This window comes from Solanum pennellii, chromosome 4 (genome assembly GCF_001406875.1).
Source record: "Solanum pennellii chromosome 4, SPENNV200".
NCBI classification, from domain to species: Eukaryota; Viridiplantae; Streptophyta; class Magnoliopsida; order Solanales; family Solanaceae; genus Solanum; species Solanum pennellii.
In genome coordinates, this window is record NC_028640.1 from 71,789,174 (window position 1) to 71,804,725 (window position 15,552).

The following is a 15,552-nucleotide window of genomic DNA, read 5'->3' on the forward strand; positions in this document are numbered from 1 at the left end:
TAAAACTATAAAATAAAACAATTAAGTGTACCCAAACTAATATTTTTAAGAAAATATTTAAGATTGACAGAAATATGCGGACTCCCCAACCTTTTCACTTGTCAAACCTCGTACTTGTATTGAATTTTTTAAATTAATACTAATTTTAATGAACCCGACACTTTCGAAGAATCTGATTAAATATATTTTCATAATTATTGAAAACATCCAAATAAGTTTCTTTTTTTAAAAAATGTATTATATGTTCTTTAGTTGAATTTTTATTTATAACTCCATGGTGCTTTTAAGTTTGATCTATTTTTGGAGACTGCTTCAAAATTTGAAGAAAGCAGGTGTGAAATTACTCCCGAAGAAGTTAGGCGGGTAAAAAGTCTGGAAATTCACTTAATCCCGTAAATCTTAAATATTTTTCTTGAGAATATTAGTTTAGGTACACTTTATTGCTTTATTCGATAGTTTTAAAAAATAAAAAAAGTTGAAAACTTTGTTGTTTTTATTATTATAATGAGATATAATTTAAATAGATCTCAAACATAAGTTATTATATACCACATGACATGAATCTATAAGATCATTGAACATTATTTGACATAATTATACTTGACCGGATCTATATCCAATGTCCATGATTTACCTATAATGTAAAAAGTCCGACATTTATCAAATTTGTAAGTGTGTTTTGATTTTATAGTATAATCAGTGAAGTTTTCGTACAATTCAAAATAAAACAATAGAATTGTCCGAAAAGGAAAAATTATTTGGATGAGTGTTTTTTAAAAAATAATTACGAATTTTAGCGTTACTTTAATATGTATAATAGTACTATGTTAAATTTATAATGTGTATATATATTTATTATATCTGTTTTTTTTAAAAGAGAAATTACGCTTTTTTGATAAGAAATTGACACATTATACTATAAGTGTATTAAAATATGTACTAAATATATTATTCATCAATAAAATTTATATTATATATGCATAATAAATTGTTCTTTGTAATATGTATTAAAATTGCATTATAAATGTACTAAAGATAATCAAATGAAAAAAAAGAATATTACTTCTATAAATGGTAAATATTTTTTATTATAACGTATTTATGTAAGTTTTTCTAAAAAGAATGATTCGTATTCTATAAGTTATCGGAGTTATTGTTACTTTTGTTGACAATATTTTTTCATTAGAATACGAGATTTGACATCAATGTATTCAAATAGGCCACACACGTTAGCAAAAGACATTTTTTGTTGTAAAAATGGCGTGAAGAAACGACTTAAAACGGATGATGAAAAAAATTTATTAGCACGTGATATTTATATCGAATTAATGTAATTTTTTATTATTATAAGTTTTAATGAATTAAAATATATATTAAATAATTAAGATTCAATAAAATAAACTGTAAATTTAAACACATGACGTATATATATTGAATTAANAGCACGTGATATTTATATCGAATTAATGTAATTTTTTATTATTATAAGTTTTAATGAATTAAAACATATATTAAATAATTAAGATTCAATAAAATAAACTGTAAATTTAAACACATGACGTATATATATTGAATTAATGTATATATCTAGTACGGATAAATTTTACCCAAAGATTATGTGTAATTGTGTATGTATCATCAATTTATTGATTTTCTAAGTATGAGATAAACACGAAGTCTATTAAGATTTTATTAACCCTTCTTATTTTCAGCTGACAAGATTTTTATTTTGAACTAAATTTTGATAATCAAATTCCAAAATCTAATTACCAAGCCAAAAATATAATAAACAAAGTTATATTATATATTAAATATTCTTCAGTTTGATTTTGATGACGATAAATAAAAAGGAGAACTTTCACATATAATCATTTAAAAATAGCATAATTTTTAATTATAGTTTGATAATTATAATTTGTATCTATATGTTATATGGAGGAGAGGCGATGAGAATGAGAGAGAGGGGAAAAGAGTGGGAAAAAGATAAATTGTATATGTATATTGGTTAGATAATTGTAGATTATACATACGTATTTGTATATATGACAAGCGAGATTGGGAGAGGGAGGAGGGAGGCGAGCAAGACTAGGAGAGGAATGAGAGAGACGAGCGAGATTGGGAGAGAGAGGAGAGAGGCGAGTGAGAGAGAAGTGAATTGTATATGTATATAATTGTATATTATACATATGTGAAAAACGAGATTGGGAGAAGGAGGAGAGAGGCGAGCGAGAGAGGGCATAGAGTGGGAGAAATGTGAACTGTATATGTATCTTGATTAAATAATTGTATATTATACATATGTATTTGTATACTATGTCGAATTATACATATACAAACATGACTAATTATACAAATTCGAAGTCAGTTCGCGTAATTAATGTGTATTGTTAGTCGCGAGTGGTAATTATAACAATCTATAGATAGAATTAAATAGTATAAGTTCGCTTAATTGCGTAATTTTCCCAATAAAATATGATTGCCATAAAAGTTGTAAAGTAATCGATTTTTGAAGATGATTTTTGTTATTTTTAGAATAATTGAGGGATGTTTTTAGTTCATTTTAATAGCATAAGGATGTAATTTAAATTTCAAGTATAATCGAAGGATGTTTTTGGAAAATAACTGGATAGAGCAGCAACACTCGTTAAACAAAGATAAAACTATTCTGGAAGTCGCCGGCCGGCTAGTCCTCCTCCGCCCCTCCGCCTCCTCCGCCGCCGCTCTGAATGGCGACGCTATTAAAATGCTACAAACCGTTGCTTCCCTTCCAAAGGCCTAAAATGCACATTGCCGCCGCCGCCGCCAATAGTTTCAGATACTATTCGAGAAGCAGACTTAGGGCTAGGTGCCTGAGTACAATCGGAAATTCAAAGTCAACGGTGGATACAAAAGTGGTTAACGGTGAAGGAACTGAGACTGAATTGAGGAAGCAGCAACTATGGTTACACAATACAATGAGCAAACAAAAGGAACTATTTATACCAAAAGTGCCGGGAAAAGTTGGAATGTATGTGTGTGGTGTAACGGCGTATGATCTCAGCCATATCGGCCATGCTCGCGTTTATGTTTCCTTTGATGTTCTATATAGGTTATCCCTTTCCTTGTTCTACATTTNGAGCAAACAAAAGGAACTATTTATACCAAAAGTGCCGGGAAAAGTTGGAATGTATGTGTGTGGTGTAACGGCGTATGATCTCAGCCATATCGGCCATGCTCGCGTTTATGTTTCCTTTGATGTTCTATATAGGTTATCCCTTTCCTTGTTCTACATTCATTCATATTCCTGATTTATATTTTTTTGGGTTCAATTTGATTTATAAAGTGAACGTCTAAATTAAAGTAACAGTCTTTTTCAAAATTCAACTTTATTAATAACAATTTCAGTCGTTTGCATGCTGCTGTGAAGTAAGTTGCTTGAAATTGGGAGATGATTAGCTTGTACTATCTATTATTCATGGATTCGTAAATTATGTATTTGGAAATTTGGTTTGCGTAACTAATCAGATACTCTTGATTTTGTTTCTTTATGAAATGTTAGGCAGATACCTAAATTATTTGGGATATGAAGTCAAATATGTTCGCAACTTTACTGATGTTGATGACAAGGCGAGTTACTGTGTTTCTTTCAAGAGATGATATTATTCAGCTATTTTATATCTCAGTAGATCATTGCTAAAGCTTATATTCAGCTGAACGCTGCTATTTTCAAATTCTGTAGATTATTGCTAGAGCAAATGAGCTGGGTGAGGATCCAATCAAATTGAGCAGACGCTTTTGCGAAGAGTTTCACCAAGACATGGCTTATCTTCACTGTCTTCCTCCTTCAGTGGAACCTCGTGTGTCTGATCACATGCCTCAGATAATCAATATGATTCAGCAGGTTTTAACTTCATTATTGTTGTTTTTTTTTTCTTCAAAAATATAAGATGGAAGATGGACACAAGCAAAGCAAGAAACTAATAGACAAGAATGGCTATATTAAAGCCAAAACCTTCTATTAAGAATCCAATGACAAGCACAAAATCTATAAGATAACCCTCAAGTGGATAAATCCTCAATCAAGCAATCTATCTTAGACAACCCTCAAGAGGGATGATCCCTCAAGCAAGCAATTCCATTAACATTTGTCTAGCACAAAGGCCTTAGCAACAACTCTCTCAAGAGTATCAACTGATCTTCAAACTTAAAAATAATCTGTGTCTAAATGAGCTATTCTCACCAATTATAGTCTAGGCTAACTATTACAAAAAAGCCAAAAGTGGTACTCAGATAAATTGCAAAAACGCCCAAAACAGACTGTCCGTGTAGTATGCCAAGTAGTTTGCGGCATCACATCTAGTTGCATCCATCCACGCAACTCCAAATTGTGAAATTTTAGGCTGAATGCGACTCGAATTGCAGTTGCAATCTCTAACTTGCCGTCGCATCAAGCTTAGCATCTCACGTTGCAAGTTAGTCCTTCCTCCAAGTGGAGTCTTGTACTTCCATTTTAGTAGGTTTTTGAGTCTCAAGCCTTCATTCCAAGCTCCCTCCAAGCCTCCGAAGTAGCGACTTGATGAAAATCTCTTGAACTCCTTTGCTAGGTTGGTTGTGCATACATCAGTTTCTTCCTTTGTCTAGACTTGCCTTCAATCCTCTTCTGTTGATATATTCCTTGTTTCATTCCGGGCAGTGTTATTACTTGTTTCCCTACTGCAGACATTTAACCTTTTCTGCGGTCTTCTGCAACAGATTCTCGATAATGGTTGTGCTTACAGAATCAATGGTGATGTCTACTTTTCTGTAGACAAGTTCCCAGAATATGGAACATTATCTGGCCGAAAATTGGAAGATAATAGGGCAGGAGAACGTGTAGCAGTAGACACAAGGAAGAAGCATCCAGCCGATTTTGCCTTGTGGAAAGTGAGTATTTGTAGTTATGCTTGTGAAGTTTCTTATATTGGCTGTGTCATTTGTTGGATTTTATGCACGTATTCATATCTTTCACATTCACTTTATCCCCATGTCAAAAGAACAAAAAAGCAAATAACAGAAAATATAGGACACCAAGAAATATGAAAAAAAGAAGGCTATTCACTGTGTATCTACCGTTTAAATTTTATTACTTTTCATGTGTGGTATGAAGTTCATCTGAACTACATTCGTTTCTGATTGATACTTATGTTTTCTTGTTATGACTTGGTTTTTGAAGTGTGTCCCAGGGATGAATTTGTTTGTTCCAAGTTGCTGCAGTGAAATGATCAACAAGCATATTTACGTTATAAAAAACTTTTGAAGAAGTCAGCTATTCACTCATCTTGTGTTTCAGGAACTTGATCACAGAATGGATGTATTCCCCAATTCACCTGTTAAATGAAAATCTTAACCTAAATTGCTCGGATTCTTCACTTTCGGTGCTGCAACCGTGTTGACATGACATGAGTTTGAGCTCCATACCTGGTCTGGTCAAGCGATTTTGGGTACTTTGACCAATATCGACGTTGAAATTCTGGACAGATTCAAGGATTTCTGTAATTAAAACAGAAGAGCTAAGGTGAAATTGAAGAAAATGGAATACCTTGTATATAGAAATTTGTGTGTCACTCCTTTTCCTATTATCTCCTTCCAAAATTCTCCTCTCAATACTTTTCTCCTCAATAGAAGAAAGAATCATATCAGAATTTCAATATGAAAGAGGTGCTGTTTGGCAGTTCTGCTGAATATGAAGTGGTAGAATGTCTGCCATATTTTGTTATGAACTGCTTTCGTTTGACTTCATGCATCTAGCTTTGAAAAGATGTGCAACTGAGTTAATTGTTGTTTGTTACCGGTGATATGGAGATTTGAGCTTTTGTTTTCTTGACCGCTGCTACTGATGTCTATTTTCTCATGCAGACTGCTAAAGCGGGAGAACCTTTCTGGGAGAGTCCCTGGGGTCCAGGAAGACCTGGATGGCATATTGAGTGCAGTGCCATGAGTGCTGCATACTTGGGATATACTTTCGACATTCATGGAGGGGGGATGGATCTCGTGTTTCCTCATCATGAAAATGAAATTGCCCAGAGCTGTGCTGCTTGTAGGGAGAGCAACATAACTTATTGGATACACAATGGATTTGTCAACATTGACTCTCAGAAAATGTCAAAGTCACTAGGAAACTTTTTCACAATTCGGCAGGTATACTGGGGAGGAAAGTTGTGTTCCATTTTCAGAATTGATATTTGTGAGGTTATTTGTATAGTTCTTTTCGGTATCTTTTGATGTTTCTATGCATTGTTTTTCTTCAGGTGATTGATCTTTATCACCCATTGGCACTTAGGCTTTTCTTAATTGGGACACATTATAGATCTCCAATCAATTACACGATTGTACAGATTGAGAGTGCATCTGACCGCCTTTTTTACATATATCAGGTACTTTGATTCACTATCTCTAATTTATATGAAAAAATCAACAATTACCCATGATGTTCTAGAGTGTGTATAGAAGAGAATGTCATTCGTGGAGAATCATATTTTGTTGTGGATTCTCTACTTCTTGATATATTGCTTGTGTACAGTAGATTTCTCGATTAATAGAATTTTTTTTTTACCTTATTCTAAGAAATAATGCTTCTTCCTTCTTCTATTTCAATTTGCTTATGTCAATTGCTGTCTGGTATGGTGAAGAAGTCATAAAGAGAGATTAGGAATGAATTTGTTATTGTGGATTGTCTTCTAGCTTAGTATATAATTCTGGGAGTAAATGTAAGTCATCTCAGTATTTATACATAGCTCAAGAACTCTATAAAAGCACTCCTCTGTCCAAATTAGTCTTTAATTTTTATTCAAATTCCTATTTTCCTGTACCAAACAAAAATTTATTTTTTGAATGATCCAAAAGCAGTTACTCCTCTAACTTCGGTGTTTGTTTACGAGTTTGTCCTTTAGATCAGATAAAGCAGATATTAACCTGAGTGTTGTCTTTGGTAATAGGCATTATATGATTGTCAAATTCTTTCCACCCAGCATGATGAGGCAAGTTTGAAGGATTCCATTCCTGCAGAAACTGCTAATTGTATAAATAAATTCCAAGATGAAGTTTTATCTTCAATATCAGATGATCTTCACACTCCTGTTGCACTGGCAGCAATGTCGGATCCATTGAAGTTGATCAATGATCTCTTGCATACACGGAAGGTACTTTTGTTTCAACTGAAGTACAAATCAGCATCCTCTTTCCTGTCTATGCACACTCAAAGATATTTTTACTTCAATTGAAATGCCAATCAGCACTCTTTCTTGCTGAAAATTCTAAAACAGTCAACAGGTAGTGTAACAAATCTTTGTTTTCACTGTCATTCTTTAATGTGGGAAAGTATTAGTTTAATAATTTTACTATTTTCTTTGTAAGGTAATCTCAATCAAAGAAGTGACTATTTATATATATAGTCACTTCACTCACATAATTATTTTGGGAAGTGAACAAAATTTTTGGGAGATCGGGCATATTAGCATACGACCTAGTATAAGTTAATCATATTCTTGTGGTTCCAAAGCAAGATCTTGATTACTTCCTTAGTTGATTGTATTAGGTGTAATTTTCTGTTCTAAAGGACTTCAGTGTCTGGGTAGAGTCGTTGAAGAAGTTAGGAGAAAGAGCCAACAATTGGGTGAATTATTGAGGGTGGAGGTAGGGGCTGGTGCGAAAAGTTCCATAGCTAGGGGCTCGAGTTTAAGATATTTCGTGAAATCCTAAGAGAGGTAGGTCATGGTTTTGCATCCCTAGAGCAAGGACTTTTCCACGTGAAAATACTTGTGTTGATTTACTTATTCTACACTTCATCTTCTTGCATAATTACTCAATGAACCTGATTTTTTGAGACAGTAGGTTGCAGTCAAAATAACGAGTTGTAGTTAGAGGCTTAATTTGGTTAATAGCTTTACATCTCAGCGACACTGGTTAGATACGCACTTTCTAACAAAGAAGATTTATTGATGAGAGGAAGCATTACAAGTTGAGGACCTGAGGTCCATGTTTCAGTTTTTTGGTTAACTGGAAAACTACTTTGGTGTCCTTAGGCCTTAGGAATCCATTTTTTCTTCCTTCCAGGTTCCGCGTTTCAGCACAAAAGAAAATTAAATGCCCAGCCCAATATTCTCAAAAGTCTTCGTATGTTTCATTTCTTTTGCCTCCTGATATCCGTAAGACCCATTTAGCTTTCACCATTTAGTGCAATCTTGTGCTAGTCATGTTTTATGTTCCTTAGGTGGTCTGGAGATTATACATAAAATGACTAAGATACTAAACGGCTTGGGCATCATAAAGGTTATCTTGTTTCTTCATTTGTGTGGTATTCATTTCACTGTTTCCCATGGAAGAGTTCTTGATTTTGATGTCTTGCTGTGGTTGATTTCACAAGTGTCGTAGCAGTCTTAGAACCTGTTCATTAGATGAGTTGTTAGTCAATTTAAATAATGTGCCTATTTCTAGGTCGGTAGCTTTGGGTTTCTTGTTATTCTATTTTACTTGTACCAAGACCATGCTCTACCACTACAAATCAAACTAACAGAAGTATTCATTCAGGGAATAGGGAATAAGATACTGAGAAAAACAGAGCAACTGCAGATATACGAAGTCTCAAAATATTTGACATTGTCCTACTTAGGAAATTACCACATGAATCATTGATTTTTCTTATCATTCTGTAATCAAGAATGCTGTGGAGAAAAGTTGAAACACGGGTGGTAAAAGAATCCAAATGAATAGGCAAAGATTGCAGAATGGATCATATTCTGGTACCCAGTTTTTGGTCTGAAAATGAAGCCTAATCTGACAAGCCCAAAACCGAAAAATCGAACTGATCTTGGAAAGACGAACTAAACCAAAATTACTATGTTTCATTTTAGTTAGCAAAATCATCAAACTGTTAACTGATAAACCGAACTCAAATTTGTCTCTTTCAGATCTTTACTGATTCTGGTGTTTGACATTTTTGGAAAGAACTATAGTGAATTTCAGTGTTGTCAAACGCACACTTAAGCCATAAAGTGAGGCTCAAAACGTTTTTAGCAATTCGCGTCGCTTAATGTGCGCTTCAGTGTCGTCATCAAGGTTCTAAGGTATACTTTTCCTTGCCAATGAGCCTCTTCAGAAGAGGCGGCACTAAACAATTGATATTTCACTTTATCATACTCCCTGTATTTAAAAAAGAATGACCTCCTTTCCTTTTTAGTCTGTTTATAAAGAATGACCTCTTTTTTTTTTTGGTAACATTTTAATTTCAGCTTTCCACGTGGCATGTTTAAGGCCACAAGATTAAAGGGCAATTTTGTACTTTAGGACCACAAGATTCAAAAGTCTTTCTTTATTTTCTTTTACTCTGTGCCAAGTCAAAATAGATCATTCTTTGTGAAACGGAGGGAGTAGTTTTTTTCATTTCTTTGTTAAGATATTTGCCATTCATGCTTATGACTATTAGTCTTGGACTTAAAACTTATATATTTGTATTTTTTCTCCCGTTACACCTTCTTAATTAAAACACACTTTATTTGCGCTTTGCACTTAAAGCCAACGAGCGTTAGGGTTTTATTGCGCTTTTTGCTTTTGATAACACTGGCTGAGTTTTAAGGTATGATTCTTTAGAAATATTGTATATATTAATCAAGGTAAAAGTGAGGAGATCTTCCACTCCAGTAACTCATGATAGGTATGATTCAGATTATGTTACCATTTCCAGACAATGGAAGGAATCATTTTTTCATTTTGCTCTTTGCTTCTCTTCTTAAATCCCAGTTACATAAAACTTTGGGAAAAGGTTCCCTTGATAATTGTGTTTGGCTTTCCTGCAGGGTAAAAAGCAAGCATTGCGAATAGAGTCAATTGCAGCTTTAGAGAATGCTATAAGGAATGTTCTAGCAATTCTGGGGCTTGTCCCAGCCAGTTACGCAGAGGTGCAAATCTTTTTTTTGCGTCTGGTTTCAAGCATTGCCTTTTGTATGCTGTTACTTTGTCCAGAGAAATTGATGGTCCTAGTGGTGCCTATAGTGCGTACTATTTTCAGATGATGTTTTGTTGAGTAATAAAATTAATGAAAGAGTCAACTAGAAGTTGAAATTGTGAAAGCTAGAGAATAAGGGTACATGATCAGAGTAAAAGTAAGAAGGCAATATGAATAGTGAGATAACACCCCACAAAAGAATTGAAGATCAAGTAAAATTAGTCTGGATTGTGGGTCTGACTGTGCACAATCTAGACATCTAAGATTCTAGGCCAAGCAGCACATGAGAATTGTATTCAAAATGAATATCTAGCACAAATCTAAAATAGATGAAGTAGCGGAGCTCTATGAAGGGCTATGTGATATGGTCTGATGGAGGAGTACCGAACAAGGTGAAGGCAACTTCTATAGAATGGCTGTGAGATCAACAATATTATATGGGAGGTGGAGGTGGGTGGGTGGGTGAGGGGGGTAGGATGGTGCGGTATATGAATTGAGGGGGGTAGGTGAGTTATTTATATTTCATAATAGATAATGTTTGTTGATCCATATTTGACCCACTTTTAAATGATTGGATACCCAACCCAGTTAAAATGGGCCGAGTCGAGCGGATAACCACAAATTTTATCCATTTTGCCATCCCAATTCAAGGTAATGGAGAGACTGATGATATTTTCACACACTGTATTGATGCAGAATGGGCAAATGGAGGCTTTTCTTCGGGGTCTTATGTGATAAAAATGTATCCATTGATATTTAATTGTTAGTTCCATTGATATTTAATTGTTAGTTCTACATAGTGGTGGTTGCAAATCTCATGTTCAGAAGTTGGAAGTTGCAGTGAGAATGTGGACATACTAGGAGAGATAACATTAGAAATGAGGATATCTAGGTCAAGGTAGGAGTGGCTTCGGTAGAAGTCAAGATGCGGAAAGCGAGAATATGAACATTCGGGCATTTGAAGAGCAAATGTTTGGATGCCCCAGTTCAGAGGTTGTGAGACGCTGGCTATGGAAGGATAAGGAGAGGTAGAGGTAGACCGAAAAGTATTGGGGAGAGGTGATTAGATAGGACATGCCACAGTTTCAGCTTACCAAGGACATGGCCTTAGATAAGAGGCTGAGGAGGACACAAATTAGGGTAGAGGGCTTGTAGGTAGCAGCGTGTGTCTTGTTATCCGTCCATACTAGTAGTTGTAGTATTGTTCCTGGAGTTTGTGGTCCTTGGTTCTTTGTTATTATCTGTTGTCTTGTCCTTTGACTTTCATATTATGTTGTTGTAGTATTTCCAGTTATTATCTATTATTTCTTGTACTTTTGTTACTTCATTTTTTGAGCCGGAGGTCTACCGAAAACAACCTGTCTACCTGAGGTAGAGGTAAGGTCTGCGTACACTGCTTGTGTGATTACATTGGGTATGTTGTTGTATACACTGAAGTGTCTGTAACAGGTCCTTAATTTCATGTTTCAAGCAACACTTTTTTCACCTTGAGAAGTTGTTGCGAACTTGTTCAAGTATCAGGTGGCTTCCAGCTCTGCAGCTAGAATATATGCATTTAGTCCGTCACAAAGATATGAACTTTATGTTATTTTCTAGATTGCATCAACATTCCCTGCATCAAAACAATTAGAAAAAAGAAAAACATTTTCCTGCATCCTATCCTTGTACTTGTGCCTCGTGCCAATCAAGCGTTTCATCCTTTTGTAGCTTCTGGATGATAATCATAGCACGAAATCTCACAGTTTAGCAATGCTTTTGGTCTATGTAGGCTTTACATGAATTGAGGGAGAAAGCTTTGAAGCGTGCAAAGTTAACTGACGATCAAGTTCACCAAAAAATCGTGGAGAGGGATACAGCACGTAAAAATAAAGATTATGATAGATCAGATGTAATTCGAAAAGATTTGGCTGCTGTAGGTATTGCCTTGATGGATAGCCCTGAAGGCACTACATGGAGACCAGCTTTTCCTCTTGCATTGGAAGAAGAGCAGGTTACAGCTCCTTGAAATTTCTCACATATTTGCAATAACCTGCCATGTTGTGCATATCAATTTTGCAAAATGATGTATGTTTAGTCCCATTCTTAAGTAAGAAAAGGTTTGGTTGTAACATCATAGAGAAGCAAAGTAAATTTTGTAGAGTTGCAATGCAAAACAGGAAGGCCTTCATTTGATTCAAATTTTCTCCTTTTAGCATCATTTATATATGTGAACAAATTACATATTTTCTCCTTGCAATTTGTATGCAACAGACATCTCTCATTAATACTTAAACTATACATATATGGAATGTATCAAAATGATGGTGTTCTTAAACATGTCATGATAAACAAGTTGAAACGGAGTGAGTTTTTAGTATAGTGTAAACANATATATGGAATGTATCAAAATGATGGTGTTCTTAAACATGTCATGATAAACAAGTTGAAACGGACCGTGAGTTTTTAGTATAGTGTAAACAGNAACAAGTTGAAACGGAGTGAGTTTTTAGTATAGTGTAAACAGTACTCCCTCTGTCACATATTATGTTATAGGCACCCCAAAATACAACACTAAAGATTTTGAAACATTAGTCTAAAAGAAATTTTGTGTGACTATAGTCTGTAAGTGATCTCATTAAACTTAAAAATGGAAAAAGCTAAAGTTAAATTTGTTTATAAATATAGAAATCTGGTCATCTTTCCTTATTATTCCCTTTTTTTGTATTGGAAAAAATTTGACTTTAAACCCTTTTATAAATGTTATGGTGTGGTTAAGATAACACTTGTTTCTCTTAACTATGTCAAAGAAATTGTAGTGTCATTTTCTAGGACAAATTAAAAAAGAAAAGTGTATTGCATAAATTGAATTTTGTAAAGATTGCTAAGTCATTCTTTTGTATGATATGAAGAAATTAATTTTTTTTTTTTACTTATATGATACAAACTGTAATAATTTTTTTAAAAAAAGGAAAAGATTCAAATATGTCATTGAACTTTTAGAAAAGACTCATTTATGTCATCCTTTAAAAGTTTGGCTCACTTGTGCCATTGTTGTTAAATAAAAGGCTCATTCATGCTATTTTTTTTAATTCAGATTTTTCAAAATTCATTTTTTACACACCAAACAAGGTTTAACACTTTTCTTTTGGTGTTTCTGGATCAAATGTATGCTTTTTGCTTGTTTGTTTTTAAAAGACACAAAGAACACATGAAAAATATAAACAACTCTTTTCAACATCTTCAATTCTTCACGAAATTATCTCAAATTTCGGCTACACCATTAATTTCTTCTTTAAAAAAAACTAAAATTCTAACATCGTTCAAAAAATTCACCCATATTTAAAAAAATTTATTCCAAAAATGAAAATCAGTCTCAAAATTTCAAAATTTTCTTTGATTCTTGTTTTTGTAGTTTTTTTTACATTAGATCTTTGTTGATTAGTGTTTATTGAGTTAACGTTCAAAATTTCAAATGATTTGAAGTTGTGAAGAATCTACCATTAAAGAATGTTGAAGTTTTGAAACTTTGAAGAAATTTCAATTGGGTCTTGTTGAGTTAGGTTGAATTTGAGCTCAAAAGAAATTGAGTTTTGTTTGGTATCTAACTTGGAGCGAAACTGCTCTTGAAATTTGAGGCGATTCGTGAAGAAATTGAGTTTTGATATCCTTGAAGTGTTGTTGCGATACGAAGCTCCCTAACTTCAGGGAGGTAATAGGTCCTCATGAAAGTTTAGTATCGCAACAATAAATTCGATCAAAGTTGAGCTATTTTTCAGACCCTTATCTCTTATTTTTACTTGTTGCTATTATCTTTTATTTTATTATTTCCTAAATCGAAGGTTTATTAGAAATAATCTCTCTATCGTTTTAAGATAGGACAAAAGTCTCGGTATATTATCTTCTTTATAAGTTCCATATGTAAGATTACATCTGAATTGCTGTTGTACCTCGACCACTTTAAATTATTTCGATGTACAACTTTATAAAATTGATTAAAATATAAACAAATAAACTAGTCATTATTTTTTTTTAAAAAAACACTCAAATTATATTTATTTTAAATGAACACTTAACTCCATGATAAAGTTTCCATATTATATTCTCTTAGTTCAATTTTTGATTATATTTTTTCATGCGTTCTTAAGGATCTATTAGGTAGTTAACTCTACAAAACATCTTATTTAACTATATACATCGATAGCAATTGAAACAATTAATATTTTACAACATAATAAGATTAATGCTTATAAATAAAGAATGTGACATTTATGTATCACGAACACTTGAAAATACGTTTTATCTTTTTCTTTTTAGAAGTTGAAACGAAAATACTCTTTCATTTTCAATTTGTTCATTCTACTTTCCTTTTAAATCCGTTTAAAAACTCTTTACTTCTAAAATCTGACCTGACATGTTAAACACGACGATATTTTAATACATTCTATNAGAATGTTGAAGTTTTGAAACTTTGAAGAAATTTCAATTGGGTCTTGTTGAGTTAGGTTGAATTCGAGCTCAAAAGAAATTGAGTTTTGTTTGGTATCTAACTTGGAGCGAAACTGCTCTTGAAATTTGAGGCGATTCGTGAAGAAATTGAGTTTTGATATCCTTGAAGTGTTGTTGCGATACTATAGCTCCCTAACTTCAGGGAGATAATAGGTCCTCATGAAAGTTTAGTATCGCAACAATAAATTCGATCAAAGTTGAGCTATTTTTCAGACCCTTATCCCTTATTTTTACTTGTTGCTATTATCTTTTATTTTATTATTTCCTAAATTGAAAGTTTAATAGAAAAATCTCTCTATCGTTTTAAGATAGGTCAAAAGTCTCGGTATATTATGTTCTTTATAAGTTCCATATGTAAGATTACATCTGAATTGCTGTTGTACCTCGACCACTTCTAATTATTTCGATGTACAACTTTAAAAAAATGGTTAAAATATAAACAAATAAACTAGTCATTAAATTTTTTTAAAAACACTCAAATTATATTTATTTTAAATGAACACTTAACTCCATGATAAAGTGTCCATATTATATTCTCTTAGTTCAATTTTTGATTATATTTTTTCATGCGTTCTTAAGGATCTATTAGGTAGTTAACTCTATAAAACATCTTATTTAACTATATACATCGATATCAATTGAAACAATTAATATTTTACAAACATATTAAGATTAATGCTTATAAATAAAGAATGTGACATTTATGTATCACGAACACTTGAAAATACGTTTTATCTTTTTCTTTTTAGAAGTTGAAACGAAAATACTCTTTCATTTTCAATTTGTTCATTCTACTTTCCTTTTAAATCCGTTTAAAAACTCTTTACTTCTAAAATCTGACCTGACATGTTAAACACGACGATATTTTAATACATTCTATGTATCTTTAATTTAAAATCACCAAAATGCAAAACGTTTTTCACTTTTAAAAACTCCATATCAAATCAAAATATGAAAAACAACTAAGACGAAAAAAAATACTCGTATCTAGTAAGAATAATTTATCATGTGTTCAAACGCTCGATCACGGAGAAGTGAGGCCATTTCCTTTTTGTTTGTTTATAGGGTAAAATAAAAAATAAATAGCATGCGGGTCCCTTATTAATCTC

At 33.0% G+C, this 15,552-nt stretch overlaps 1 protein-coding gene across 5 annotated transcripts; it reads left to right on the forward strand.

Annotated features, from left to right (window-relative positions):
- The first annotated feature begins 2,624 nt into the window (after nt 1-2,624).
- Nucleotides 2,625-12,180, forward strand: LOC107017950 (cysteine--tRNA ligase, chloroplastic/mitochondrial). 5 transcript variants are annotated; one of them, XM_027916464.1, is made up of 10 exons: nt 2,629-3,018; nt 3,178-3,247; nt 3,543-3,606; nt 3,719-3,880; nt 4,732-4,902; nt 5,875-6,156; nt 6,267-6,392; nt 6,954-7,157; nt 9,810-9,911; nt 11,727-12,180. In XM_027916464.1, exons 1-10 carry the CDS (start codon nt 2,727-2,729, stop codon nt 11,961-11,963), a joined length of 1,710 nt encoding a protein of 569 aa, XP_027772265.1. In that variant the 5' UTR covers nt 2,629-2,726; the 3' UTR covers nt 11,964-12,180. The 5 variants fall into 5 exon arrangements, with proteins under 5 accessions (XP_015073740.1, XP_027772265.1, XP_015073739.1 ...); XM_015218253.2 differs by having other exon boundaries at nt 2,629-2,969; nt 3,129-3,247; XM_015218254.2 differs by lacking the exon at nt 3,178-3,247 and having other exon boundaries at nt 2,625-3,088.
- The last annotated feature ends 3,372 nt before the right edge of the window (nt 12,181-15,552 follow it).

Bases quoted from the DNA above. Each gene is read 5' to 3' on its own strand.
- LOC107017950 (XM_015218254.2), top strand. From the start codon at position 2,727: ATGGCGACGCTATTAAAATGCTACAAACCGTTGCTTCCCTTCCAAAGG. The intron at 3,607-3,718 runs GCGAGTTACTGT...CAAATTCTGTAG, and splicing joins TTACTGATGTTGATGACAAG to ATTATTGCTAGAGCAAATGA. The intron at 4,903-5,874 runs GTGAGTATTTGT...TTTCTCATGCAG, and splicing joins CCGATTTTGCCTTGTGGAAA to ACTGCTAAAGCGGGAGAACC.